Here is a 26,567-nt window from a genome sequence, read left to right as displayed (position 1 = left end):
ATAAGCACAGCTGAAGAAATTCTGAGGGTGCAGTCTGAGCACACTAACCATAAAATCAGGGTTATGCACTCATACAAATCTCAACGTGCAGTTTTATTAAAGCTTGGTTTTGTTGCTCACGGCGCAGTACATCATGTACTTTATGGCCATTGTTGTCTCATAATAACAATAAAAAACACTCGTCTATGCTCTTAAATTAGGAGAGAATAAAAAGTGCAACAAGAGAATGAATTTTTCAGCTTTTATTTGAAATGTGACTTTACACAGGGAAACTGAATGTCATGTTTGTGGATATAAAAAAAATAACAAAAACTTTCACACAAAAGGTGTGGTATGTCTTTTTGCAACATTCTCTCCAGCTTCCCACTGAGTCTGAGCTTTGACAGAGGCACCTCTCTTTTCAATAAATAGTTTAATTTACAGAATGAGTAATTAGTTATAAATATGAAGGCGCATATTAAACTTTTTATTTAAAGCAATTATAAATGTATAGATTCAGTTACAAAAAACAAACAAACAGGCAGGCAAAAACTCAATCAAGCAGAGATGCAAAAAAAATTGCAAATGAAATTGGCAAAACCAGAAATTGGCACCAAATGATAAACAAACAAACAAAAACATGATGTTCAAACTCAAGTAAAACTTAAAATTATAGGCACTAGTTTAATAACCCACCACACCAATTACCAGAACACCTTCCCTAACACTGGCACACTTTTGATTCATTCTCATAGCACAAGAGGTAAAAGCCAGCCAAAACTTATTCAACTTATCTTCCGAGTCGAGATACTTTTTCTTTTTTTGTTTTCATTTCATGGCATGAATGATATACACTGATAAATTTAAACGAACCACATCAAAATGTTCTCATTGGCTGAAAGGGTTGAACGAGGATAAGATATAGTATTTTGAGCTCAGGTTTCTTTCTCAATCGATAAGTTTGTTTCAGACAGCAGATTTAACTCTTCCTTTATGTCAACCTGAACTGAAACTGACCAATCAAAGCACTTAAGAATTGGCAAACTGTGGTCCAAGTCAGGACAGGCTTTGGCCGAGGTGTCCCTATGAATCCTGATTTGACACTTTGAAAACAAAAAAAACTAACAAAAAAAAAAAAAGGCTTTGGAGAGTTAGCTTGAAGTTGAGGTTCAAAAAACGTACATTTTTCTTTTTAACAATTTTGAAATCTTCAAACAAAATACTGATATGGATGTTTTGGACATACACTTTTTTCTTAAATAATTTGAATAAATAATTTGCAAAAAACAAACTTGTGCATACATTCTGGCTGATTTTACAAGAGGAAAGATTCTTAAACGTCATACCCACACAGAGGTGCTTTCACTGTTGCAAGACATCAACAATTCTCAAACGTTACGGGACATTTTTTTCACCTGCACAGCATCATCATAGAGATCTCTTGCCAACATCTGTTGAACACAGAGCGTAAAGAGAGGAAATGCGTGGAAACATTTCAGCCTGAGGGCGGTGAGGAAAAAGAAGCACAAAGAGGGGGGGGGGGGGGGGGGAGAGAGGGGAAGAAAGCCGGACAATGTAGTGATACGGACTGTCAGAGCGTCAGGACTGACAGATGATTGCAGTCAAACTGAAGGCAGGTGACGTGTCCTCTGCTGGCGGAGCTGGAGTCGGGCTGGTTTCTTTGGCATTTATTGGGCTGTCTGCATGCCTGACCCCTCCAGAGCCAATCCCCACAGAGAAACACGATGGGAGGTCCTCTGACACCATGTGGACGCCTTCTTCCCCTCTTTTGAATTCAGAACTTTGATATATTTTTGGGACATAGTCTTTCACTCTCTCTTCACTGTTAAAAGTTATCTAGGTAGATAAAGTGCCATGTTGTAATAATGTCTGCCTCCTTGTGTTGATAGTTTGACTTGAGTGCCCCCTGCTGGCCCAACTCAGTAACAACCTTCTCTCCAGTTGTCACCTGCGCCGCTGTAGGTCCTAGGAGCAGGCAACGATCTAAAAAGAAAACAGATTCAAGGTTAAATATTTAGTCACAGAAGACTCACGAGTCATGTAATGAAGGGGAATGTGTCCGTACCTGCGCACAGGTTGGGCCAGTTTGCTGCGGGGCAGAGGTATCCCTCCTCCCGCAGAAGCACTGGGGCGGGGCAGGCCGCTGCGTGGAGGACCCAGGGAGCGGGTAGGGGTGGAAGTGGCAGAACCTGGGTTGGATGTGGCCTTTACCGGCTGCCTCAAGGCCAGCGGGGAGGGGGTGGCTGGAGTTCGCAGCTTACTGGGAGAGGGAACTGTAGACAGGCAGAGCAGGAATAGAGTCAGGTACAACTGGATTATGTTTAACAGTCTTTATAGATGATAATAAACACCTTTTTAGAGGTTTTCAGTTTATCAGTGGTTTAACAATGAAGTTATGATCAAGAGCACGATGATGTGAGGTAGATATACATATATGATATGAATACACAAACTAAACAACTAAATATGTGTCTTTACTATCCACATCCATCATAAACAAAGTCAAACCAAGTTATGATCTAAGTTTAGAAACTGGAAAATAAACTAGACTACAAAACATGAATAAAATGAAGAGAAAAGGCCGACTAACCACAGCTGCCCACTAAGGGTCTTGATGTGCTGATAGAATGAAGTGATATATACACACACACACACACACACACACACTTTATCTACTAGTACAAACCAGAAGCACAACATCGATACAACGACGGTGTGGAACCACAATCACAATATTTAACATAAAATAAAAAAAGGTGGAAACCCTCAGTGAATACTCACTGAAATCACCTTCTTCTCCAAAGCAACAGGAGAGTGGGACTAGACAAAGATGAAGACAACAGAGACAGGCCTTAATTCAGAGCAGGGAGGAAGGTGCTGAGGACGGGCTTCAGTGTGCCGTTTGTTTTCTTAACAAACTGTCACATCATTAACACGGCTCTTAAGCTACATGAGTGGGGGAAAAATAAAAAAAATCGTACTTGTCATGTGCCAAGTGCGTTTCATAATCAACTTGCCTGAAATAGCAAGTGACCTGGAGGTTATGTGCAGAGATTGTAGCGCGGGGGGGGGGGGGGGGTGATGTGACGGTGAGGGAGGCAACATCCTGCTGCCACACATGTAACAGTCTTCAATAACTCTTAAGGGACATCTTATTTTAGAGCAAAACATTTTCACTGTGCTCATTCCTCTGCACTAAAACGGACTGCTGATTGTCACATTTGACCACTTTATTTGCCAGAGAACACAGACCAGCTTGTTTTCATGTCTGGTAAAAATAAAGTGTCACCACTAACTCACAGTAAAGCAGCATTTTGCACAAGTGAAGAACACTCAGTTCTGTGAAAACTGAAATGAAAATTCTAAATTGGCTCATTTTAAAATGTAAATGTAAAAAGGCACAAGTCCATTGCACTTAATGTACACATATAATCATCAGATACTTCCATTGTACATCTCATTTCATTTTAAACATCAATCTTGTAACAGCTCTTTTCACTTAGAATATATTTTACATATTTCTGCTACTGTAAATATATTTTTATATTATTTATGATAGATAATTTGTGTATACTTAACTGTTATGCACCACAACACTGAAGCTAATTCCTTATATGTGCACTTAACCTGTTTCTGATTCTATTAAAAAAAAAAAATAGTTCATGATTCAAAGAAAAAAACTCTATAGGTGAAAGTGGTCATTAAGGATGAACAGATGAATGACAGTTTTCTTTTCATGTAGCCAGATAGATGATCCAGGTGTGAGTGGCAGCCATGAGAACTCTCAGCGATGGACCAGCAACAGCAGTGAGTCACCACTTAGTCGTTAATGAGTCTATATGATCAATTGTTTGATCTTTGGCAGAAACAGCATGACGCAATCCTAAAGACGATCTCTTTAAAATAGAGTAGGGGTTATAAAGTCAAGCTAATCTCTGCCAACAACCACCCTGCTCTGCCTGCCTCTTACTATTCTGTGAGCTACCAAACAGACTTTCAGCATTTCACAAAGAGGACAGAAGCAATAGAAATGTAGATTAAAACTGGACTCAGAGTTTTCCCTCCTTCCTCAGATCCATTTGAGCTCCACACAGCATAAATATTTAATCATTTACCCTTGGTGTACATCAGTAGTCGATACCTTCAGTACACTGTAGGCTGTTTAAAGTATATCATTAAGTGAGTGTAATGTATGTGAGTGAGATCAGTCTCACAGCCTCCAGCTGGTTTTAGGAGCAGGCCGTTACCTCGCAGGGCAGTTGGACTTTGGAGGTGCTGTTTGGGTTTCGGGGAGGAGCGAGAAGGGGTGGAGTATCTCGGGAGTGAAGGTGCCGCTGCTGGAAAACAGGACATTTCAGCACCGGGGGTCAGAGTTCATTCTCCTTCAGTTTTCACAGCACCACTGGAAGGAAGAAGGGGCTGCAGAGGTATTCAAGGAGTGCGGTGCAGTCAGAGGCCTCTAGAGGGCTCTACTGTCAAACATTCAAAAGGTAGCTTCATTCAGACGGAGGAGGAGCAGCAGCAGGCCACCAGAGAGTCAGTGCCACCGTGAGGTTTAACAGCCAAATCAACCAGTCTCAGCACAGAGGTAGAGGGAGGCTGGTTGAGGTTACACATGCTTTACAGTGAAGACGAGTCAGTGAGAAAGGAGGAATGTAGGTGTCTCACATGCCCCGACAGTCAAAGCTCAAGTAGAAAAAATACATACGATCATTCAAACATATTCTTAAGATGAAGTATAAGAATAAAAGTCAGGTAGAGTCAGCTGAAAAACAAATATCTGTTCTAATGTTTAAAAATGGTTCCAGAGGTTCAGGTCACAGGAGCACCCTGTCTCTCAGAGGACTGGTTAAGACTGGATAAAGGCAGTCACTACACGTTTTGATCCAGCTGAAACCTGACCTTTGACCCCAGCTGTTTCTGCCTCTAGTATCAGAGCAGGATTACCGTTTCTGGATTAAGGACATTACCTTGATCTCCCATTACAGGATTACATCAAATGGATAGGTTTAACTCACAGAGTCTGGGAATCCTAAGCTCTTAAACAACATTTAAAAACCTTTGGACGCAAACTGTACGACGATGTTAGTGTGACGATAACCAGGAGTCGCTCTGGATTTCTCAGTGTTGCTGGCGCCATGCTTTAATTCTTCAGGATGAGCGTGCGCGTGTCTTTGAAGTGAAAGTTATGCCGAGACGATAAGAGGAAGGATGCGTGTGAATAAAAGATATCAACAACTGAAAATGATCACAGACGAAAAAAAAAAGAGGATCACCAGTCACCAAAGCAACGCAGCCCTGAAACTGTAGGTGCAGCCAGAAGGATTAACAGAATTCCCACTCGCACAATGACTACCGAGAGATTACACAGCCTGTTCAATGTTGAGCAATACTTGGAGAGGAAAACAAATATTCATATAAAGTTAAAACGGGACAGTGGTATCAATTATGAACATGACAATCAAGGGTCTAGTAAGCTACTGCAGCAAAATATTTACAACTTTCTTTTTGCACTCATCATCTGTTCCCCCCAATACTCACTAGCAGACTGGCTCTGGTGTCGAGGAGAGCCGCCGTTTGGCACTTGCAGGTTAGACTCACAGCTGCGGCTGTTCTTGACAGGCTCCTGGACCTGGGCCGTCGCCGCCGAGGAGCGTGTGAGGTTGGGAAGACTACGGCGCAGCTTTTCTGTAACACAGCAGAAGAGAACTAGCTTCGTTAAAGGAAACAAAAAAAAAAAGACAGAGAGGTCGGAATCAGACAATAAAGCGTTTGACGTCCAGCACCTTCGTTCTTCACCACGTTGGTCTGCAGGTCGTGCCCGTGTCCCTGCAGCGAGTGGCGCGGCTGCTGCAGGCGGCTGATAATGGGTTGAGGCGAGCCGCGGCTGTGGCTGTAATCGATGGAGCGGGCCGGGGAGCGTGAGCGGGGCGAGTTCCTGGGGGAGGCGCGGGGGGAGTGACGAGGGGAGGGGCTGAAGCGGTTGGAAGGCAGGTGGAAGGCCGGGTGCACCGCCTCCTCGTCGTCCTCCAGGCTGTGCGCGTCCAACTCCTGGTCGCTGAAGGTGCTGCGTCTCAGCGAGTGGCAGGACGAACCCGAGCTCCGTCTGGACGCCGTAGCAGCGTAGTCCTGTCTCAAACCTGAACACACACACATACACACGCTCAAAATGAAACAGTTTCATGACAGAAAACTGAACATCACAGGAAGCAACGCCACTAAAGGTACATACTCTCTTCCTGCATGCGCGCCAGTATCTGGACATCAGTGACATCATTGAGTTTGTAGGTAGTTGAGGAGCCAACTGAGTCCTCGTCCATTTCTGAGGTGCTCAGCTCACTGTCCACTGATGACTGCGGGCTCACAGCTGGAGGATTCCTCTCTGCCGCTGTGTTACGCTGGTGTGCTGCAGAGAAAATCACATGGGAACACTTTAATAGACACGTCCGACAGCAGCAGCAGATAGTCTGTAACTGCTGGTGAGCTACACAGAAAATCCCGTACCTGCGTTCCCCGGCATGAGCTGCTGTCTGACGATGGGCACTCTGCTGGGGGTCGAGGAGGGGGAGTTGAAGCCACTGCTGTAAGGGCTGTTAGCTGCGTCCATGCTGTAAGGACTTCCATAACCCAGCTGGTGGTTGTAGGGGCTTCCATACAGACTCCTGCGCTTGTTGGCTGTAGAGGCAAAGAACAGAACATGAGAAACCCAGAAAAGAACATCACAGATTTGGTTTTAAAATCAAGTTTTTTTATGTCTTAAAAGAGGGAAAAGTCCTTCCTGGTCACATGTCCTCAGCCAGGTTTTTACTGCAGTGTCATTCTGACGTTATTCTACTTTAAACAAACAACAGACCTTTACAGAGGCTGAAGTTCATCAACCACACCTTTACACAAAAGGAGTTAGATGCTGACTAAGATAAGATAAGATATGAAATCAGTTTCTGTTTTGAACAAGTGCTGAACAGCTTTTTTCTTTCTTTTATTTTACGTCTTATTTCTCACATCAGTGTTGAAGAAATGTCACAGACAAAACTTCAATATTAATAAAAATATCAATATTACATGGACTGTACTTATGTAGAGCTTTTCTAGTCTTTTAGACCACTCAAAGCACAATTACACTACAAGTCACATTCACCCATTCACACACTGTTGGTGCAGCCATCAGGAGCAATTTGGGGTTCAGTATCTTGCCCAAGGACACATCGACATGTGTACTGGAGGAGCTGGGAATCGAACCACGAATCCGTCCCACAGCCGCCCCATTAAGTACTCAACCAATAATTCTAATTGTGTACATGGCCGGTTAGTAGAATTAAGCATACAGCGCAGTGTCAGTGGTAGAAGATGGGAGGACGAAGAAGGAATCAACCGAACACTTAACATTCATTGTTGCGCTAGTCCAGCATGTTAACACACTGGAACCGTTAAACGACCCCTGACGAAGCCTGCTGGTCACCCCGCCATTTATACTACAACACCAGCAGTGTCTGCTCAGAGCCGGCACCTTTTATGAAAGCTCTGCAGTGTCGCTGGCAGTCTGCTCGAGTCTCTTGAAGCGTATGGTGAGGGCCTAATGGAGAGCTCCTACATCATCAGCCGGGGAGAAAAGCGTAACAATAGACGCCATTCAATCCACACACAGAGTACAGAGCACAAAGCGATTCTCTGTGAGGCGGCAGTCTAAAGGCTTCTGGTCTGCAGTCTGGTTCCAGGTCTCGGTCATGAGATCAAACCCCGGACAGGCTGCTGTCGCTCACTGAGATAGTTTGGATGGTTACTCGTTTTATCCATCCTCCTGTTTCTTTTCTTTCACTTTCTCTCTCTCTCTCTCTCTCTCTCTCTCTCTCTCTAACTGGATGTGTTGACACAGCTGGGCGGTGTCTGGAAAGGAGCCCTTTTAAGATCAGCTGCCTCCTCTTTCCATTTTCTCCCTTCTCCTCGGGGCTCTGCACTCCATCCTCCTGCATTATTTAGAAAATACCATCATGTCCACTCCGCAGCCATCCACACGGATCAGCTGCTGCGGAATGTCAACAACCCTTCAACATGTAGGACTCTTCAGCTAATGGACGCTTTGTTTTCTGTACAGGATCAGTAAGATCAACACAAGGCTTCAGAGTTTGACACATTCACCTGCTGAAAGTGGAAAGTTCCTCTGTGCTCACCTTCAATCTGATCTGCATTAAAGCGCAAGATTTATGACATCACGACCAATTTGGAGCAAATTACAGCCCAATATGTAATTTATAGACGTGATGAAGAATAATATTGCATTCTGAATTCTTTTTTTTTGTGGAAAATCAACATCAGACACAAGGATAGTATTTTTATATGTCTTAAAACATGTCTGAAAGGAGTCTTGAAACATTCTGAGCTACAGAGTCATGAGGAGTGCCCCAGTTCATTACAAGCCCAGCCAGCGGTTCTTTGTTAAACAGTTTGGAAGTGATTAGATGACATGCCCTATCGCAGCAACCCTGGCGGTACGTCGTCACTAGAAAGAGAGACAGAATAATCTAAAGGGATCTGCAGCACAGGGACCAACTAAAATAGAGTGTCCTCAAAAATCCTCATGTCCTAAAACCAGAGGACAGAGCAGAGAAAGAAAGAGAGAAGAACTGCTTTTCCTTCCCACCGTGATTGATGCCGATTAGATTTACTGCGATGTGAAATTGTACAAGAACATTTTCCGTTGTGTCCACGGCTTTTTCAGCAGCGGAAACTTTCAGGCAGTTTCCACAGGAGAGGAAAAAAAAAATGAAGGCAGCAGCACATAACATTCTGGTAGAAAAGCCTTGAGAGCTTAAAAGCTGAAGAGGAAATGAAAGACAATGCGGGGCACTGTGGTGTACTTGATATGAAAAATGAAATAAGGGCTTAAAAATGCTACAAGGGAGCTTGAAGCACATCACAAGAGAAGAGCAAACAGAGAAGCTTTTGTAAAAAAAAAAAAAAAAAAGAGAGAGATAAACACCACAGAGGAGAAAATGGATAAAAGTGGCGGAGATATGTGAGAAAGTGGCGATCTAAGTTTACAGTAAGAGGAAAGTTAGAGGTTTTATGAGCAGAAATAGGCCAGGTCAGTCGTGTCACTGCGGTAGGATCTCTTGGGTCTTGTACGTGCTCTGGATCAACACTGCAGAACAGCTGTCAAAGCAGCGTTATGGGAAAAAAAAATGGCGTTTCACTGTTTGGCTCCGGACACATGTGTTTTGTCTTCTTATCAGATCTCTGGGTGTCTGACGTGAATAAAGTGGTGCTTTTCTGACAAGTCCAGTTAACTCAGGCGACTGTCTCCTCCTCCCCGTTGCTAGTTACATAACAGAGGCTCGGTGTCTGGGGATATGATTTTTTTAAAGGGCGTGCACGGACAAAAGGCTCGAACACTAAACACTCAACTCAAACTAAAAGTCATGTTTGAAATATGCTGATGCTTTGTAAGTGTGTGCACGTGAACAGACTTGACTGACTTCAATCTGCCGCAACTGAAGTCGAAGATTAGATCGGTCTCCCTTTGCTGGCACAAACTCTGGCAACACCATGGCAACAGGGTTTCCACGCTGCTCCTAGAGACCAGGTGTGAAGGAGAGCAGCCGGGAGTCACGAGGGTGTGTCTGATTGTGGCGAGTCTCTCCTTCACTCTCTGACTCTAGCGCTGAAGTCTTTTTGTGTGCAGAAGAAGGATTTCAGTGTTTACACATATCTTTACTCATGCCTTGACCTTCATGTTTGATTTAACACTTAAAGACCCACCATAAAGGGGGGCTTCTTTAGGCTGAGATAGCAGGTCAGCAGTATATGTCACATGGAAGTGATAGAGATCATCTGAAAGCTGAACCTGAAGATTCATTTGAGGTACAGCACAGCACTGTGTGTCAAATTTTTCTAGTTATAAATATATAATAAAGACTGTGTTCTGATTGGTGCCTATTCAGATTTTGGAAGTTTATGTATAAGTGTATAAGGGCTTATAAAAATTAAGATGGAAGTATATGATGGTAATTTCCAGGCTCAATATGTCTGATAAGTTTCCATTTTTGGGTTGATGCCATATATTTGGTTGCAAATGGTTGATAAAAATATTTAAAAATCCTTCCAAAATACCACATTAACTCCAAGACTTTGAGGAACACCACAGAAATATCCATGCTGTGATTTGTATTTGATTTCTGTAAGAATTGCATTTTTCCTTAATTGGATGTCAAGCACTTCTGTTCTGGAAATTGCTCAAAAATTCCCCCTTACTGTCAGTATACCTAAGAAAGCCAAAAATCCTGTGAATGCTCACAGTCTTTAATTTGCGGCTGTAACGTTTCATGAGTCTGTGATTATCCTGGAAGTCACAATAGATCATTTTATACAGTGAGATCAAGTTTAAAAAAAAATGGTCTCACTACAAGAAAATGGCTACTAGGAAAAACTAACATTATCAGACGATGAAGACGATCAGGCTCTCTGAATCCACAAGAGGTTCAGTTTTCCAGTCTTACCTCATTTATTCAATTCCAAGACTGTTTAGTGACGCCAGAATGCAGAAATATTCAAATACAGCATTACTAGAATAGGCAGACATAACATTTATACTGCATGCAGAAAACTGAACATTTTAGCCCACAGCTGCATGGGATTAGTATAAAGTGGGTATACATGTAAAGGGGATACTTGGGGGTAATCCATAGAACCCATTTTCATTCAGATATCTTAAGGTGAGAGGTCAACAGACCCCTTTGAAAATGGACATACCAGTTTTTCCCTCACCAAAATGTAGCCTAACTTTGGAGTGTTATTTACCCCCCCTTCCTGACAAGCTAGCATGACATGGTTGGTCTTCTAGTTTCATATGATACCCATCTTCACTCTAACCTTAAAACTGAGCCTGCTACAACCTCTCAAACACAGTCATGTCTGCCAAGTTGTGTACGAATGTGCAGGTCTCAGAGGGTTAAGCACATGCTCTGTGAATCACAAGACTCCACAAAAAATGTTCTTCTGTTTTTTGGGTTTGTTTTTTTGTTTTTTTAAAGCCTTTGTTGAACTGATGACAACACCAGTGCCAACTGAGGAGAGAAGTGAAGGGGTGCGGTGGGTGGTATCAGTGACATGAGGGATATTTTCAGGCCCATGAAGGATGACGTTATGCTTCTAATGAGCTTGCTTCACTGGCTAGTTGTTTGTAGTATTAGTCATCCACTAGAGAGATAGTCTGCTTTGTTCACTGAAGGCCGTTTAGGATGTGTTTGCAGTTTGGAATATTTACTTAAATCTTAGACATAAACCTACGAGCACAGCCAAGGGTAACAACCCACGCTGTTCATCATAGAGTGAAGAAAATGTGCTTCGGTGAAAGCTGCTTTACACATTTCTATTCCAATTAGATTTGCCATCACTTAAGAAAACGTCCCAAAAACAGATCTGAACAGACCAGATTGTGTGTGCCTGTTTCTCTGTGTTTGTGAAGCCTCTCTAATCTGTGAGGGAAAAAAGCTGCGCTGCCTGGATCCACTGCAGTTCATTTCAGCAGCCACAATAAAAATTCACTATCTTTGCACCAAGGAAACTATAAAAGAAGGGAGGGTCATGACATCATTCTACACAGGTAGCTTAGTGATGAAGACCACTCCTTCATATCTCCCATCTCAGTTTCACAGGTTATCAATCAAGGTGATGGACACACTGGCATTCTGATATGTTATTAATTAGCTAATGTTTCATGTGTTTTAAAGGCACATTCCTGTTCTTCCTCTCTCTCCTCTTTACCCTAACCGGTCGAGGCAGATGGCCGCCCACTTTGAGCCCGGTTCTGCCTGAGGTTTCGCCCCGTTAAAATTGAGTTTTGTCTATATTTGGTGCTATACAAATAAAGATTAATTGAGATTGATTGATTGACATTTCACCTGATTTGTCTGTTAATTCAATCATTTATTTACATGTTAGTTACTTTATTGTTATGCTAGATTTATGCTTATGTGATTGAGGTACATAACTAAACTGTTATAATACCATAACTACATGAACTCTGAGTCTGTTAGCTGATGTTATGTAATGTAATCTACAATTTTTGACATGTGGCCCAGGCAGACAGAAGGGCAGCAGGGCACAACTGGGATTACAGCCCAGTGTGTTGATTTTAGGATTGCTTCATTCATAATTACAATGTATTATTTTCTGATGATCAAGTTTGTTGTTTAAAGTTGTTTTACCCTACCAATGCACAGTTAATAATCAGAAGATGCTTGTAAACATTTCATTTTGATACATATTCCCATAATATTAGCTATTATTAAGTTCCAGACTGAAATAACAGGAAGAGAGGAGAACAAATATATCCTAAGCTCAACATTTTCAAGTGTTACTTCACTTCCTACTTTTTCTGAGCTCTGTAAAAGTATACCTATCATCACATTTGGATACTATTATTACTACTATTTGGAGACCAACAGCAAAAAACAGGCAGTGTTCTCTGAAGTGTGGTCTTTCATTTAGTAAAGGTCAAAGATCAAAAGGTCATACAGATATGTTATACGTAGGGTTTTAGTGTGTTTGTCCATGCTTCTCCCACAGGCTTCAGTTTAGCTGGTATTACATAATGATAACTTCCTCCTTCTATAGTTTCCCCTCTCTGGACGAGGCGGCGGGCATCTGTCCAGGTACCGCGCAGGTTCTTACACAACCGAGCTGAGAAGATCAACGTCAAAAGCCCTGCGAACAACCTTCAGAAGCCTATTGCTCAATATGATCTCACTGTCACATGAGCATACCGCAGTCAAAATGGAAATGACCCCTCTCAGTTTAGCCCCCTGTCCTCTTCACTCACTATAATTAGTGGCAGCCAAAAGCACCGAAAACAGATGTAGCACAGGTGTAACGGACTAAAGCTGAGGTGGAACTGGATGTATATTATAGCTCAAATCTATACAGTAATGTTTTATGTTAGATTTATACTGTTCATGATGTCTTATTAACATTGACCAATTTATGACTGCTGGTAGCAACATTTCTATATACTATGTATTTCTGACAGATGTAAATCTAAATAAATAAATAGTGTGTACGCCCTGAGCACCTTGGTGCAACCATATGGCACTAAACTATACACATTGTGAGAGCCCCTCAGCACAGCATGAATTAACCATTATTCCTCATGTTTTTTTGCTGCAAAGGTGGAACAAACGAGAAAACACGAGATCCTCCCATTCATTTTAGTCTAAATTCCACTTCATGACAAGCAGACTCCCCTAAAAAACAGCTCATATTATTAAAACCCCTCTAACAACTTATTGACACCCTAATACCTTCAGTAACTTCTAACCTCAACTGGAAATTAAACTGGGAAACTGTTGTTATGCTGATTTGTTTCTAACACGACGTCAGCTCATCTGTGTCTGCTAGTTCCTCATAAAACAGCGTCTGTCATTTAATGTTTCACCATACAGGTGCATGTGAGTAGTTCAGTTTCCCTTTAAAATAAAGGAACTGCATAAGGGAGCATGTACAGTATAATGACTCGTACATCTTTCTGTATGTAGTCTGTAGCTGTGTGTAGTAGTTGTAATAGACTTTGTATGGAGGCTCATTCCTATAAATTAACATTCATATTATGAACAATCGCTTCGTTGCCGTTTCTTTACACTTCTATGCTACACTTATCACACTTGGTACTCGTGAAGATTACATTGTTTCATTGATTAATTTTTTGATGAAGATGACGAGCACTTATGATTGACATTACATAATCTGAAAAGTAGATAAACTAACAGCAGCAGAGTGAATGACAGCACACAGTCTTTGCTTGATTAGGGATTTTCTCCTGTTTAAGAGTCACTGAACACACACAGTTAATCCCATCAATTGCACCTCTACCTGACCTCTGACCTTCTTTACACAGGATTAATTGAGCGTGTTGTTGTTGTTACAGTTTCTACCAACACTGCTGCTGCTGCTGCTGCTGCTACAAAGTAGAGACTCCATGCTTCATGTGTGTGCCGGCACTGCTTACCTGACATAGTGAGGTCCAGTCTATGGATGAGGGAGCGCTTGGCTGATTCCATATCAGGACTGGGGTTGTCAAGAGCTTGACGGCACCACACGATAGGACTCAAGGCTTTCTGCAGAGGACTGTTCAGTTTGGCTTCATATAACCTGGAAAAACCACAAACAACATGCATGATTGACATTTATTAAAGCTATAAAAGAGATCATTACACAAACATGCACCATCATCTCGCACCTCTAAAGAACAAACATCACCTATCACAGCTCATACGTAATGTGAGACAACAGCAGGAAATGAGATGGAGAGGATAACCAGTGTTTGGACAGCGTTTTATCAGTGAGTGCTGATGTGACATCGACAGAGTAAGGTTAGCATGAAACGAGGAAGTTATGTGATCAAGTAAAACCTTTTTGACACTGAAAGTTACTCTTTGTTTTCTTTAAGATTAAATATTTGAAATCATTTAAGATCACAGCCCGACTGAAACTGGATTTTTGCCAGATCTTGATATTAAAATTAGAAAATTAAAAACATCTGATAACGATATAAGCAATTCCTTGTTAGATATTGGCCTGCGTGTACACAGACAGCCACACATCAGTGATCAGCTAATATCCAGTGCAGCTCTATTTAACATGGTGCTAAAATGTCACAAGTTGAAAAACATACAAAAGTAGTGACTTGGTGGTTATCGCCATCAACAATGAGGACGGTGAAACTTTAAGCTCCTGCTGCAGGATGAATGAATGCCAGTCGCCCAAATCATTTGAAAAAGTCACCGGGTTCAATGCTGAGTCAGCTGCATTGATTCAAACTGTCACACCCTCTTATTACCGACGGCAGCACATCAAAGTATAAAATAAGACTACAAACTAACTGTATTGGCCATTCCTATACTGTTTGTCAGTATGCAAGTGATACAAGTATATGTGTGTGTGTATCCTCGTCCTTTTGAGGAGAGGAGAGAAAGAAGAGAAGAAGAGAAATCCGAGTCAGCAGCTGTCAGCTCTGTTGCAACCATAGAGGAAGCCTTTCATGATGAAAGCAGAAACATTACAGGCAGAGGCAGCCCAGCACAGAGGAATACACGCCTGAAATCTGGGGCTGCACTATTTCATTGTTTGTCAACACAAAGACTGTCATTCACATCTGGCTCTGGCGCATAGTAAATCCACAGCCCCGCCGCCACTTCTTGCTTCATACATGAACTCTCAACTGCGAGACAATAACGACGTGCCTCGTCCATATGCAGGCAGGCAGGAGTGCGACACGCATCTATTGATAGGAGGAGCGCTGCGGGAACGGGGCAGTGATTTTAAATCCAGTCTGATGCTAATTCAGGGATTACAGGAGTCTATGACAGGAGCTGGCGAGAGCTAGGCACTACGGGGTAATCCCAGATATCAATCTGATCCAGAGGGCAGACAAACTGCCAGGGCATAATGAGACTAGCTCTGTTGGGCATGAGTGAGCAAATGCCTGGAAGTAGTAAACTGATGTTAAAAAGGCTGAGTGGCCAGCACAGGCAAGCTGCTGCAAGCAACCTAGGAAAAACTTGCTGATTTATTCTGATTATACGTACAATTGGTAGATTAATAATGTTGACATGTTTTTACTTTGAAGAAAAATAACACTGATTAGAAGCATCCATCGTCTTCATATCATGTTAGAATCATGTGGGAATGCTTCAATGGGTATATAAAATCAAAACCCCTCTTTATTTTTTTAACAAACACACCTACAACTCAGTCCAGATTATCTTAATCTGGACTCTTTGTATCTTTTAACTTTGTCACATATATCAAATTGCTGAGTGACTGCCAGACTCTGTCCAACTCTGCCAGCTGGCTCTCAGCCTAATATGACCCACATTTTTAGTGATTTAAATACTTTTTTCAAAAAACGTTAAGCGATCTCAGCCCTCATTTAGCCCATAACCTAATGTAGTAGATGCTTTGAGGTAGCTGTGCTCTAATACGGCCTATTACAGTGATTTTGCCATAAAGGAGGCCAATCAAACAAAACTCTTGTTGACAAGACTGATAACAAAGACAGTCTTCTGAGGAAGGCCCATCATTATATTCATGTCTTGTCAGTAACTATCTTACAAATAACTACTCCCCGACTCTCTGTAAACCTACAGTACTCATCTCTGCATGACATCACTGTATAACAAAGACTGTGTAACAAAGATCTCAGTATGCAACTCTTCTTTGAGGATTATATTTCTACAGTATATCTATGCAAAGCCACCTACTGTAAAAACCAGGGAGGAAATAATGCCAACACAATGTAGTGGGAGAGGATTAAGAAAAAGGGAGTGTGGATGGACATGTGAGCTGTCAGGATCATTCTGATTTTAAATAAACAGCCTGACATGTTGCCAAATGGTCATCCTTATCCACAAGACGATTCGTGTAACCCGTTCATATTATTAATAGCCATACATTGTAATCCATGTGAAAGCAATTCTCGTGATCAGCTTTTTGACACTGACACAGCTTTAATTCCTCCACGATGATGAAGATGACAGGCCTGTTTCACATCTCTTGCCTCTCTCTCATCTGAGCTGCAGTGCACTTGTAGCTGTGTGCCAACTGGTGTGCTGAGGGGAATTCAGAGGAGGACTATAACCATGGCTACCTCTCCCACATGGCTGCTGCCTAACAGGAAAACAACTTTCATTTTTTGCTAGACACACACACACACACACACACACACACACACACACACACACACACTGATCGACTGCCACTACTGCCATGACAAGCCAAGCAATCTGCCACATCACTACACCAAAATGTTTCAACAGATGATGGGGGACTTCAGGGTCCTGACAGCTGAGAGAGCCTGTGTGTGAACCTCAGAGGCCTACTGAGCAGTCTCAGAAACAAAATGCACAAACTGTTAGAAAAAAGGTGTGAGATAATGGATTCAGATTTTGGCACAAAGCGTATCTATTATGATCCTGCAGCCAGAGAAGTGGCTTGGCATCGCCCACACGACTTGCCAAACAACATCCTTCAGAGAGTGATCCACAATGAGGCTCCTTCAGCACAGATGACTTCAGATTTCAGGCAGGCTTGTTTATGCCAGGCGTTTTGTCGTGGTAGCTAATGTGTAGAGCAGCTGTGCCCAGGCAATTAAAAGCTGTCAGCCAGCACCGGTGACACAGACATGGCTGTAAAGATAAGATACCTCCTGAAGACAAGCCTGTCACTCACCAGCTGTCCTCGTCTTCGTGTAGACAATCCATGTCTTCGAGATCTAAGATTTCCACTTCATCTAGGATTGAGGTTTCCCCTTCGTCCATAAAGCCTCCGGTAGTGTCGGCATAACGTGAGTTCATACTCGGTACAGAGGTGGCAGCAGATGCCCCCTCACATTCATACGCCCTCCTGAAGCTGATGCCGTCATAAGACAGTCTGGGGCTCAGACAGCGGTTGTTCTCCAACAAGCCGCCGAACCCCACCCCAGGGAAGCCGGCCAGCCCGGCACTCATCCCCGCTGACAGGGACGACGAGTCGTATCCGGCGCTGAGGGGTCTGTTGTTCCCTGACAGCATTGTGGACCTACTCCGAAGCTGTTCATTTTGCTGTTCGAGTTTCTTCACCAAGTCCTGAAGCTTCCGCACCTCCAAGTCGGCGTTGATATTTGAGTTGATATCCTCCATAGTGGCTCCTCAGCCCCACGAAAATATGCGGCGGTCTGTTCTTTTTTTTAAAGTCGTTTCTTTGCCGACAGTCTCTTTCTTTTTCCTAGTTTCACTATTTCCTACGTGTCCAATAAAGACAATGTTGTGTTCAACTGACTTAAAAAGCTCAACATCGTCATCTTCTTCGGGTATTCTCGCTCACGGGCAGGGTCGAGGCCATTTTCATAATACTCGTCACCAACTGTGAAAGACCAACAGGCGGCGGATCACTTACGTCACTACGCACTGCAGCGGGTACGAGCCCGTAACCAACACCTATTTGCGCGTGCACGTAAAAACGCGTTGAACAATATTTTGCTACAGAAGTCGAGTTACACTCATAATACATTTTGGTAACCCAGGATTATTATTAAATTAGTATTTATAAATATATGTGATTATGTATCTATTTATTCTTCAATTATACTTATACTGCATAATTGAATTAACCTGCATAAGGTGAATGGCACAGTGACAAAGTGACAAAATTACTCAACATTTACATTACATCAAAAGATAGAGAAACATCAACAACTCAAAAAATATGAGTACAAACATCTTTATTTTCATACACCGGTGGTTTAATTTTTCAAAATGCTGTAAAAAAATGTTACTGTGTTTCAGTCTGTTTCCTTAACTGAGTCCTACGACAGTTCCAGAGCCTCTTCGGACTCCAGCTGCTCCTCAGCTTTTTGACACGTATCATCTCTGTGTTCTCCAGCCCCGGCCTTCACACTCTCCTCTCCCTGCCCCTGGCTGTTCATGGTAGTTTCCAGACCATCCTGGTCAGCACTGGCATTCTGTGAGTCAGCCCCCTCATCATCCTCATCTTCCACATCCATCTCGAAAACACGTATGTGCCTCAGATTGGCACTTAGCTGAGAGAGAAGAAGAAAGAAATCTTTGGAAACAGTCTGGCGCATTCATTCACTGGCATCCCCCCACTGGCAGAGAAATGTGAGAACACTGAAAATGCATCATCTGACCTCAGTGATCACTGAAACAAATATAGGAACACTGCAGTACATTCACACGTAATATCCCAAACTAAAATCCCCACACAATAAATTATAATGGGACGTGCTAGAAATACATCTGACTTACCACACAGGCAACTTTGCGGATTCCATTGACAGCCACAAACTGAGCCTTCATGTTCTCCAGTTCCCGCCACTGACTTCCCAGCACCAGGCCTTGACATGGGATAGCACTGCTCTGCTGGTCCAACCTGTCAATACAGGTGCATCACCCTAAAGTTATGCCTCATCTCTACTGTCTATCAGTATCACTTCAATTACTGATCTACATTTTCAAATATTCATACTCAGTTCTAACATTTAGCTTCCATTTTCTGATTGGTGAGAATTATTGTTAAAAGAAGTGAGATATTCCTAAGAATGAACACACACACACACACACACACACCTGAGATTGGGCTCCCAGTTGAATTCAGTCTCACAGCTTAAGGTGGAAGCAAGAGGGAGTTGAGCCAGGACATGTCTGCTGCTCTCTTCTGCCCCTTGCATGACCACAGTCAACATTTCATCGTCATAGAAACGAGCATCCAGGCATTTGTACACATAATGGGTCCTGAAAAAGAAAATGTAAATAAATCACGTTAGTAAACACCTTCATCAGCCTAGAAATTAGTTTGCATTCATGTCTGTTTAACAAATTCATGCACTTACTGGGCTTCAGCATCATCATCATCTGCATTGTCAAGATGGTGGCTGAAGTCAATCGACACAACACTGTTGGGGATATGTCTGTGCAAGAGTAACAGGTACGGTTATAAATACACTAAAGTAGCTCACACATACACACAGAAAGACAGATATGTACCTTTTTGGGTCTGTTCCTTTCCGTAATAGGTAGAGCTTGCACGGTGAGATCTCTGGCATGCAGAACACAACGTAGTGCATTTTGGCCTTCTTATCATTCCACCTGTATGACAACCAACCAAGATCATTATTCACACACCCCCATCTTACTGCTACAGATCATTAGGAAACTATTTTATGTTTTACGTACAGGGATGGCAGTTCAAAAAGTCGTGGTGTGTTTTCAGAGCTGAAAAGAAAAGAAAAAGAAATAAAGATACAAGCTTAGAGATAAGATAAACAGTTTTATTCACATTAATTAAGTCATATTTCAAATTAAACATGTCACTAACAGAGACATGAGATCATACCTCTCTGGCACAGTGTAGAGGGGCAAGAAGACAGCCTGTTTCACAGACTTCCCAATTACTTCCTGCACACAAATCAACAAGCAATGATTAAGCACCATGTGAAACGGGAGAAACAATCTTCTCAAAGAATTTGTTTTATTCAACAAAGGAAAATCACCAAAACACTATTTCATTTCAGGATGTGAAAACTGCAGCAGGAAAGCTTTTGACCTAAACGCAGGATGAATGATATAGTTCCTTTTCTCAAAGACAATTCTGAAGCTCTCAGACTATTTATTTCCCCCTGAGCTTAAGCACTTGGAAGTCAAAGTCAATTTTAACTAAAAGCTTAATTGTGGGGGTGAGAAATACCAAACGCACACATGACACAGAAAACACACACAGCACAGGAAACTCACAGCAGGTTTCTGCAGACACTGTTCAATCACATTCTCCATCATCCTCTTGACGAAATGCAATGACTTTTGGGGATATGAAGGAAACAGCAAAGGACTCTCTAAAAAAAAAACAACATTTTTTGTCTGTTAGTTGTGACAGTGGCATTTTAAGTAAAAGCAGCATCACTCAATAAATTGAATCACTGCTTTTCTAAACATCTGAGGCGAAAATCATAGTTTACCCTTGAGGTGTGTGCTCTCCTGTAAAAACTTCAGCCACTGGTTTCCCTTTGTGTTGGGCGGAGAGACAAGGTCTTCGTCCTCATCCTTCAGGTACTGTAAATGTTATTGTATAGAGTTATTGTAGGAGAGCACTTCCATTTAATGACATTCGAAATGACACAACACAAAACTGCTTACCTGACCAACCCGTTCTACATTGAAGTACTTCCCTTTACGATCAAAGAGTTCTTCATTCTGGTAAACCACAGAGCAATCAAACTCAAGATGTAAGACGCACGTCAAACACATTTCTTAAATACTCATTAACGTGTCCTGATGTTAATCTCACCTCACTGAAATGCTCAGACAGGAAGTCTGCAACAAAGGCGATGTCCTTCTGAGTCATCTACAAGAATTTAACATGTCAGTAACATGCTGACACTTCAAAAATCCCAAATAACTCTTTCAGAAACTGAAACTGTAATGAAACTCACCTTGTTGAGCTCTGGTGGTACATGCTCCTCACACATTCTTAGCATAGCTATGAGGAAAGAAAACAAAACAGATTTTGAGCAGAAAAATAAAACTCAAAGCTCTGTATTTGGGATCTTAAAAACTCCTGCTTGTCACATTGCATGACCCCATACATCATAAATGTCTCTTTATCACTACCAACAAGTCAAACTCCTAAACATTTGTTGTATTTTACAAAAGAAGTAACTTTAATTCTTACCTACATACAGCCACCGAAAAAAGGCCTTAAAGTTTTTCATACTCTTGTCAATCACCCTAATTGACAAAATACAAGCAGTGATTAGGAGACATATGATTTAAAAAAAAGCAATGACACGAACGGTATAAATGTTACAAGATGCAAATTAATTGCAAAATAAATAAATAATTAAACTAACTGCAGAAGTTCATTGGCCTTCAGAGAAAAGGAACCCACGGCTGTAATGGCACCTGAAAACACACAACAATGCACATGTGGTTATTGATGATAAAAATCTGTATTTTTACTTGTCATGTATGTAAAAGATATAGTACCTTCTATAGCTGCTGAATCCAGACCAAGTGGCTCAAACTTCTGCTTCCATAGAGACATGCCTTTCACCTCGCTCAGGTGATACAACAGAGCCTCAGAGCCGCTGCCGCCGGCGAAACCCAGAGAGAGATTTTAAATTAGAAACATTCAGGCAGCATTGAAAGAGGACTCCACTGAATTAGCATTCCACCCTAATAACAGGGCTGGACCCCCGATGAATGGGACAATAAAAAAAAATTTAAATCTCAGGCAGAGATGAGCAGTGGGCTACAGAGGTGTGGTTACCTCACTTCTTTCTTAACACAGATTGTTTTCATCGTCAGCCCCAACCAACACTGACGCAAGTGACCTTAGGCATTTTATCAGACGTCACACAGCTCCTTCTAAAGACACAAAAGGCTCTATGCAGACTTTTCACGTGCAGCAGTCCTTAACACATGTAAACAGACCTCAATTTGTAAAATCAGTGTTCCCCTTTATGCAGAGATGTGAAAGGCAGAAAATACCTCTGCAGGTGGCTGATCACCAGCTTCTGGATGCTGGAATAAGAGGACTCAATGGACTGGCCGAGCTTTTTCAGGCCCTTTGATGGAGATGGGACAGAAAAAGAGATGCGATTTTTAGTTATACCATCAATTGCTTGTTGGGAAATTGTCAATAAAGATAAAAAATTTAGATGGAAATTGTAAGTGCTTTACAAAAACGGTAAACATTTTAATTTTAACACTGAGGTGAGCATTTTCATCACAGCTTGCTCTCACCTTGACAGTCAGCTGGTTCATGAGAAGAGCTTGTAGTTCAGGGCTGAGTAAAAGCAGAGTCAATGTCAAGAGAATGATGTTTTTACTAAAATAGCCGGTTGCACAATATTGCACATGTATATACTGTATGAGTGTATGTACTGTATGTATATTTTAGAAACAGCACCATTGCATATATTTACACACAGATCTGTCTTATTGTATCTATTATTTCTGTTCTATCTTTTTTGATGTATAGGTATTTATGGGAATTCTAAGTTAAAACCCTTATCTGTAAAAGCTGTTTATCTAACTGAGGGTATTTTGTTACCATCTACAGGACATTCTGTGTATTGCAACATGATACTGTGTTTGTCCTTTCTCACCTTGATTGTCCCCACAACAGCAGCTCCAGAAACTCATCCTGAACTTGAGTGCTTGTGTTCTTTTCCTGAGAAAAAAACGGTAAATTCTATATTTATTGAGGCTCTCTTATTTTAGCTAAATAGGAGCACAAGCTACAGCTACTGACCTGAACAAACTTGGTGAGTCGGAGGTCCATCTGCATGAGGATGTCCTCCCAGGCTTCACACATACAGGTAAGTGAGAGGTGCAGGTACTGCAGCAGGGTGGAGATGTGGGTGAACTTGCGTGCCATCCTGGTGACCTCAGGTAGACAGTCTGACAACAAGCCTGTGTCCAACTGAAAGACAAATATATTCACGTTAAAATGTGCAAAAAGAAAAGTTAGAGCAGATATGTGGACAGGAAGAGAAAGCAGCATTATAAGAAATGGAAAATTAGGCAACTTTCTCCATCTCACCTGAATGTAGCAGATCTGTGGGTTGTTATCAGCAGACCTGACCTCTGCTATGACGGACAGAGACTTGAGATCACTTGACAGACTCAGGCTGCGACAGGTTCCTGAAACCTTCAAAATGTCATTAAATTAATTGAATAAGAGCTTAGTCACAATATATCGTAGTGCACCTAAGATTTGAGTTTTTAAAATCCAATATTGGAATTTTTTCAATTTTCTTTTTTTGGAGTTTGCTTCAAAATTGTTATCTAAGAAATTCCAATCCATGGTAATAGCTCTATATTTTGTTGAGGCCATGTCAGAGAAGTGTTGATTCAACTCTACAGTAATCATTGAGGCCAAAGTTTGTTATGCTGTTGTATAGAACTGCATTTTAATGTATGATGTTTCTACAGTGTCCAAGTTAAGATAGACTTAGTTTTAAGAGTGACAAATTAAAATTTCTGCACTTTAGACAATCTTTCCTGCTGGCTATTAATCACCCTGTCTAATTATTATCATGACTAGTAATAATCTGTCTAAACTTGATTTATGAACTTACTCCTGTTAAATTGGCAATCTTGTACATTCCATAGGCGTAAAGCTCCACAAATCCAGCATCTCCTCCAAGAACAAGAACGTTCAGCCTGTACAGAAACAAAATGAGCTGGTGAAATAAGTCCTAGTCCAACAAGAAAAAAAGTGAAACTGCTTTTCTGTGTGTTGCTTGAACATTAAGCATCATTTACCTGACTTCTCCCAGGAGATTCATGATCTCATCAGACTTTTCCTCACTGTAACACAGATAAATAAATACATATCAGATCACACATGCTATCAAAAACAGTTAAAATATAAAGCAAATGACTGATATTGAACTATTGAGGTCTGCATCGAAATACTATCTCACCTGAAGATCTTTGATGTTGTGCTGTAGCTGAGGAAAAACAAAGGTTTGGAAAAATGTTACTTCAGTCACTTAAGGAGTTCCCTCATGATTATTTGATGCACAATAAATGCTAGTGTTACCTCTTGGGAAGTGTTGGTAATTTTGGAAGAAACAGTTTGGATTCATCCTCTGAGTTGTAAAAGGAGCTGAGGGCACTGAAAGACATCAAACAGACTAAACATTCACATCATCATTGAAAAATTCAGGTCCTTCATGCTGCTGCTTTGATCGCTGAGCCTCATACATACCTGCTCTCTTCCATCACCTCCATCCAGTGCATGCAGGTTACAGGGTTCTGCATGGGAAACATGTGGAGGATCTCTGCTTTCTCAACACCGCACAGGACCACCTGCTTGGTGTCTCCGAGGCTGAAGGCCAATACTGGAGATTAAAGAGAGAACAAACGTAGAATCATTTCATGGTCCTATCAGCAAGCAGTTAAAAGTGTGTTCAAGATAAACTAAACATTCACTCCTTACTTTTGCCATCAGGTCTCCAGGCAAGTGCAGTTATCTCCTTCCCAGTGAACTCGCTGGGTGGTAAACTCCAAACACGCTGAAAACTAGCCAAACGATGCAAAAGCAACTATGGACAGAAATTATTATAAAGTTACAAAACAGTACACTACCAGTTAAAGTTTGGACACAGTTTCTCATTCAAGGAAGTGGGTTAGTTGTGACCAGACCTTTGACTGGCATGGCATTATACATCCAGACATGTTGTTTTGGGATGAATTAACACGTTTTTGAATGTACCTCTCCAGTTGTGTTGGCCAGAGCGATGAGATCTCTTTTGGGAGACCATGCCATACACATTACAGGGTTGGGAAGTTGCTTCTCCCCCACTTGCCGGAAGGCAGGCATGTTGTCGGCTGTAATAGAATACATAAATAACAGACATTAGCTCTTACTTTCTAACAACACCATAGTATTCTAAGAAATGCCCTCCTGCGATAATGTAATATCATTATTGGTACTTGAGAAAGACCTTTGCTGTTTTTATCTTTATAATGCAGCAGAGATGGACAACTTGCTATTTTTAAAAGATATCCTCCAGGCATGTTCTAATATGTATATATAGTATTCCACTTTGAATGATAATTTGTGTCCGACATGTTTTTCCCCACAAAAAAGGTCAACTATCTTGTTAAAAGTACATCTTCTCCATATTCTTAAGATAACAGAGAATAAGATTCGAGAAATACTAAATATGCAAATATTTTTAACTTCAAAAGTTTAACTGCTGGACACAAGATATCTGGAGGCTTAAATGGCTCTGAACTAGTTGGGATGTCACATGCTCGTAGGTCCATCCCTTAAACTTACACTTTTGATTTGCACAAAGAAACTTTACACTTTCAGCAGAGGAATATGAAAGCAGCTTCTAGTGTGAAACTCTGCACATGTATTTATTTTTCAAAGTCTAGCTCAAACATTGAACTTAAGAAGAAAGAAGAAAAACATTTTTTTTGAGCGGAAGGGGACTTTTATCATCTGCATATTTTAGTGAATGAATGAAATGAATAGTGTACATGCCTTCAGCACAAACACAACCTGGGACTTCGTGACAAAATAAAACAATTTTCTCAATCATCTGATGAAAGTGAAGGTTTCTCTGTAATAATTAAACATCTGATCCGAGAGACCCTGAGCACGATTTGTGAAATCACTACTAGTTTGGATCCAATCCTGGTCTGACATTCAACCTACACAAGTGTAAGGTGGAAACTTATAGTCTCCAGTGCACAAACACTGAAAATAGACCTTACAGTGAAGCAGGAAACATCCCTTATGAAGTACCTAAACTACTGAAATGAAACATATTTACATATTTAGAGATAACACAACATAACATAAAGATAACATTAGTAACCGAGGAGGCTTAGACTGAAATGCAGACAACATTTAATATGAATATCATCATTGCTGTTTGACTCCTGGAGCTCCATGTTAATAGCTCATGTTGACGTTAGCAGCTGTAGATAGTCATACTGTGTATTAGACGTGTATGCTAAATGTTACAAAAGTGTACACAGCAGGTGGGTAACCTCAGTCACTATACAAACAGCACAGCACTAGAAAACTACATGAAGCCTTTTACTCACATTTATTGTGTTATTATCTGGACCCTTACAGCTCAGAGCGGATACAGGAGACCCTTCTTTGCTAGCAGGTTTGTTAGCAAACCGACACAGCTCATTTAAGCGAATTACGGCGTGCTGGACATTAAAATTAATAACAGTAATAAATGAAACGTACACTATATAACAGTGAACGCTTTAAATACACTCTGCTCAGCCCTTCAGGACACTTTTAAGGTTTCTGAGTGATGTTTTTACAGTTACGCAGACGCCGCCATCTTTCCTTTCAACCAATCACTGTGAAGCAACGGCGAGTGTGAAGAGACAAACTTCACTCAGAGCGAAAAACGCGCGTCTTAAAAAAGGTACATTGGTTTTCGCCTGACAGCTTATTTTACAGTCACGAAGTTGCTTCTGTTCTCACAGTTGCCAAACTTCTGTTTTTATTTTCATTTGTGCTAAGAAAAGTGAGTC

At 41.5% G+C, this 26,567-nt stretch overlaps 2 protein-coding genes across 3 annotated transcripts; both read right to left on the bottom strand.

The window, feature by feature from the left end:
- Positions 1–227: 227 nt before the first annotated feature.
- Positions 228–17,861, bottom strand: slain2 (SLAIN motif family, member 2). 2 transcript variants are annotated; one of them, XM_053322655.1, is made up of 9 exons: positions 17,221–17,861; positions 14,000–14,142; positions 6,505–6,675; positions 6,233–6,406; positions 5,787–6,140; positions 5,542–5,688; positions 4,248–4,337; positions 2,066–2,273; positions 228–1,983 (listed from the first exon to the last, which is right to left on the bottom strand). In XM_053322655.1, exons 1-9 carry the CDS (start codon positions 17,667–17,669, stop codon positions 1,920–1,922), a joined length of 1,800 nt encoding a protein of 599 aa, XP_053178630.1. In that variant the 5' UTR covers positions 17,670–17,861; the 3' UTR covers positions 228–1,919. The 2 variants fall into 2 exon arrangements, with proteins under 2 accessions (XP_053178630.1, XP_053178631.1); XM_053322656.1 differs by lacking the exon at positions 4,248–4,337.
- A 378-nt stretch (positions 17,862–18,239) lies between these two features.
- anapc4 (anaphase promoting complex subunit 4) lies at positions 18,240–26,370 on the bottom strand. The gene is made up of 28 exons (XM_053322034.1): positions 26,118–26,370; positions 24,769–24,884; positions 24,493–24,598; positions 24,262–24,394; positions 24,094–24,168; positions 23,975–24,001; positions 23,814–23,858; positions 23,627–23,711; positions 23,089–23,196; positions 22,798–22,968; positions 22,652–22,716; positions 22,287–22,329; positions 22,032–22,108; positions 21,528–21,628; positions 21,392–21,443; positions 21,214–21,269; positions 20,975–21,021; positions 20,830–20,886; positions 20,679–20,735; positions 20,501–20,594; positions 20,280–20,377; positions 19,882–19,943; positions 19,722–19,760; positions 19,533–19,634; positions 19,379–19,456; positions 19,116–19,280; positions 18,795–18,918; positions 18,240–18,568 (listed from the first exon to the last, which is right to left on the bottom strand). The coding sequence occupies exons 2-28, from the start codon at positions 24,874–24,876 to the stop codon at positions 18,335–18,337; spliced, it is 2,409 nt and encodes an 802-aa protein (XP_053178009.1). The 5' UTR covers positions 24,877–24,884; positions 26,118–26,370; the 3' UTR covers positions 18,240–18,334.
- Between the last annotated feature and the right edge of the window lie 197 nt (positions 26,371–26,567).

This window comes from Scomber japonicus, chromosome 7 (assembly GCF_027409825.1).
Source record: "Scomber japonicus isolate fScoJap1 chromosome 7, fScoJap1.pri, whole genome shotgun sequence".
Classification (NCBI taxonomy): Eukaryota; Metazoa; Chordata; class Actinopteri; order Scombriformes; family Scombridae; genus Scomber; species Scomber japonicus.
The sequence above is the reverse complement of the archived record's forward strand: the minus strand, read 5'-3'. Positions and strand labels throughout refer to the sequence as shown.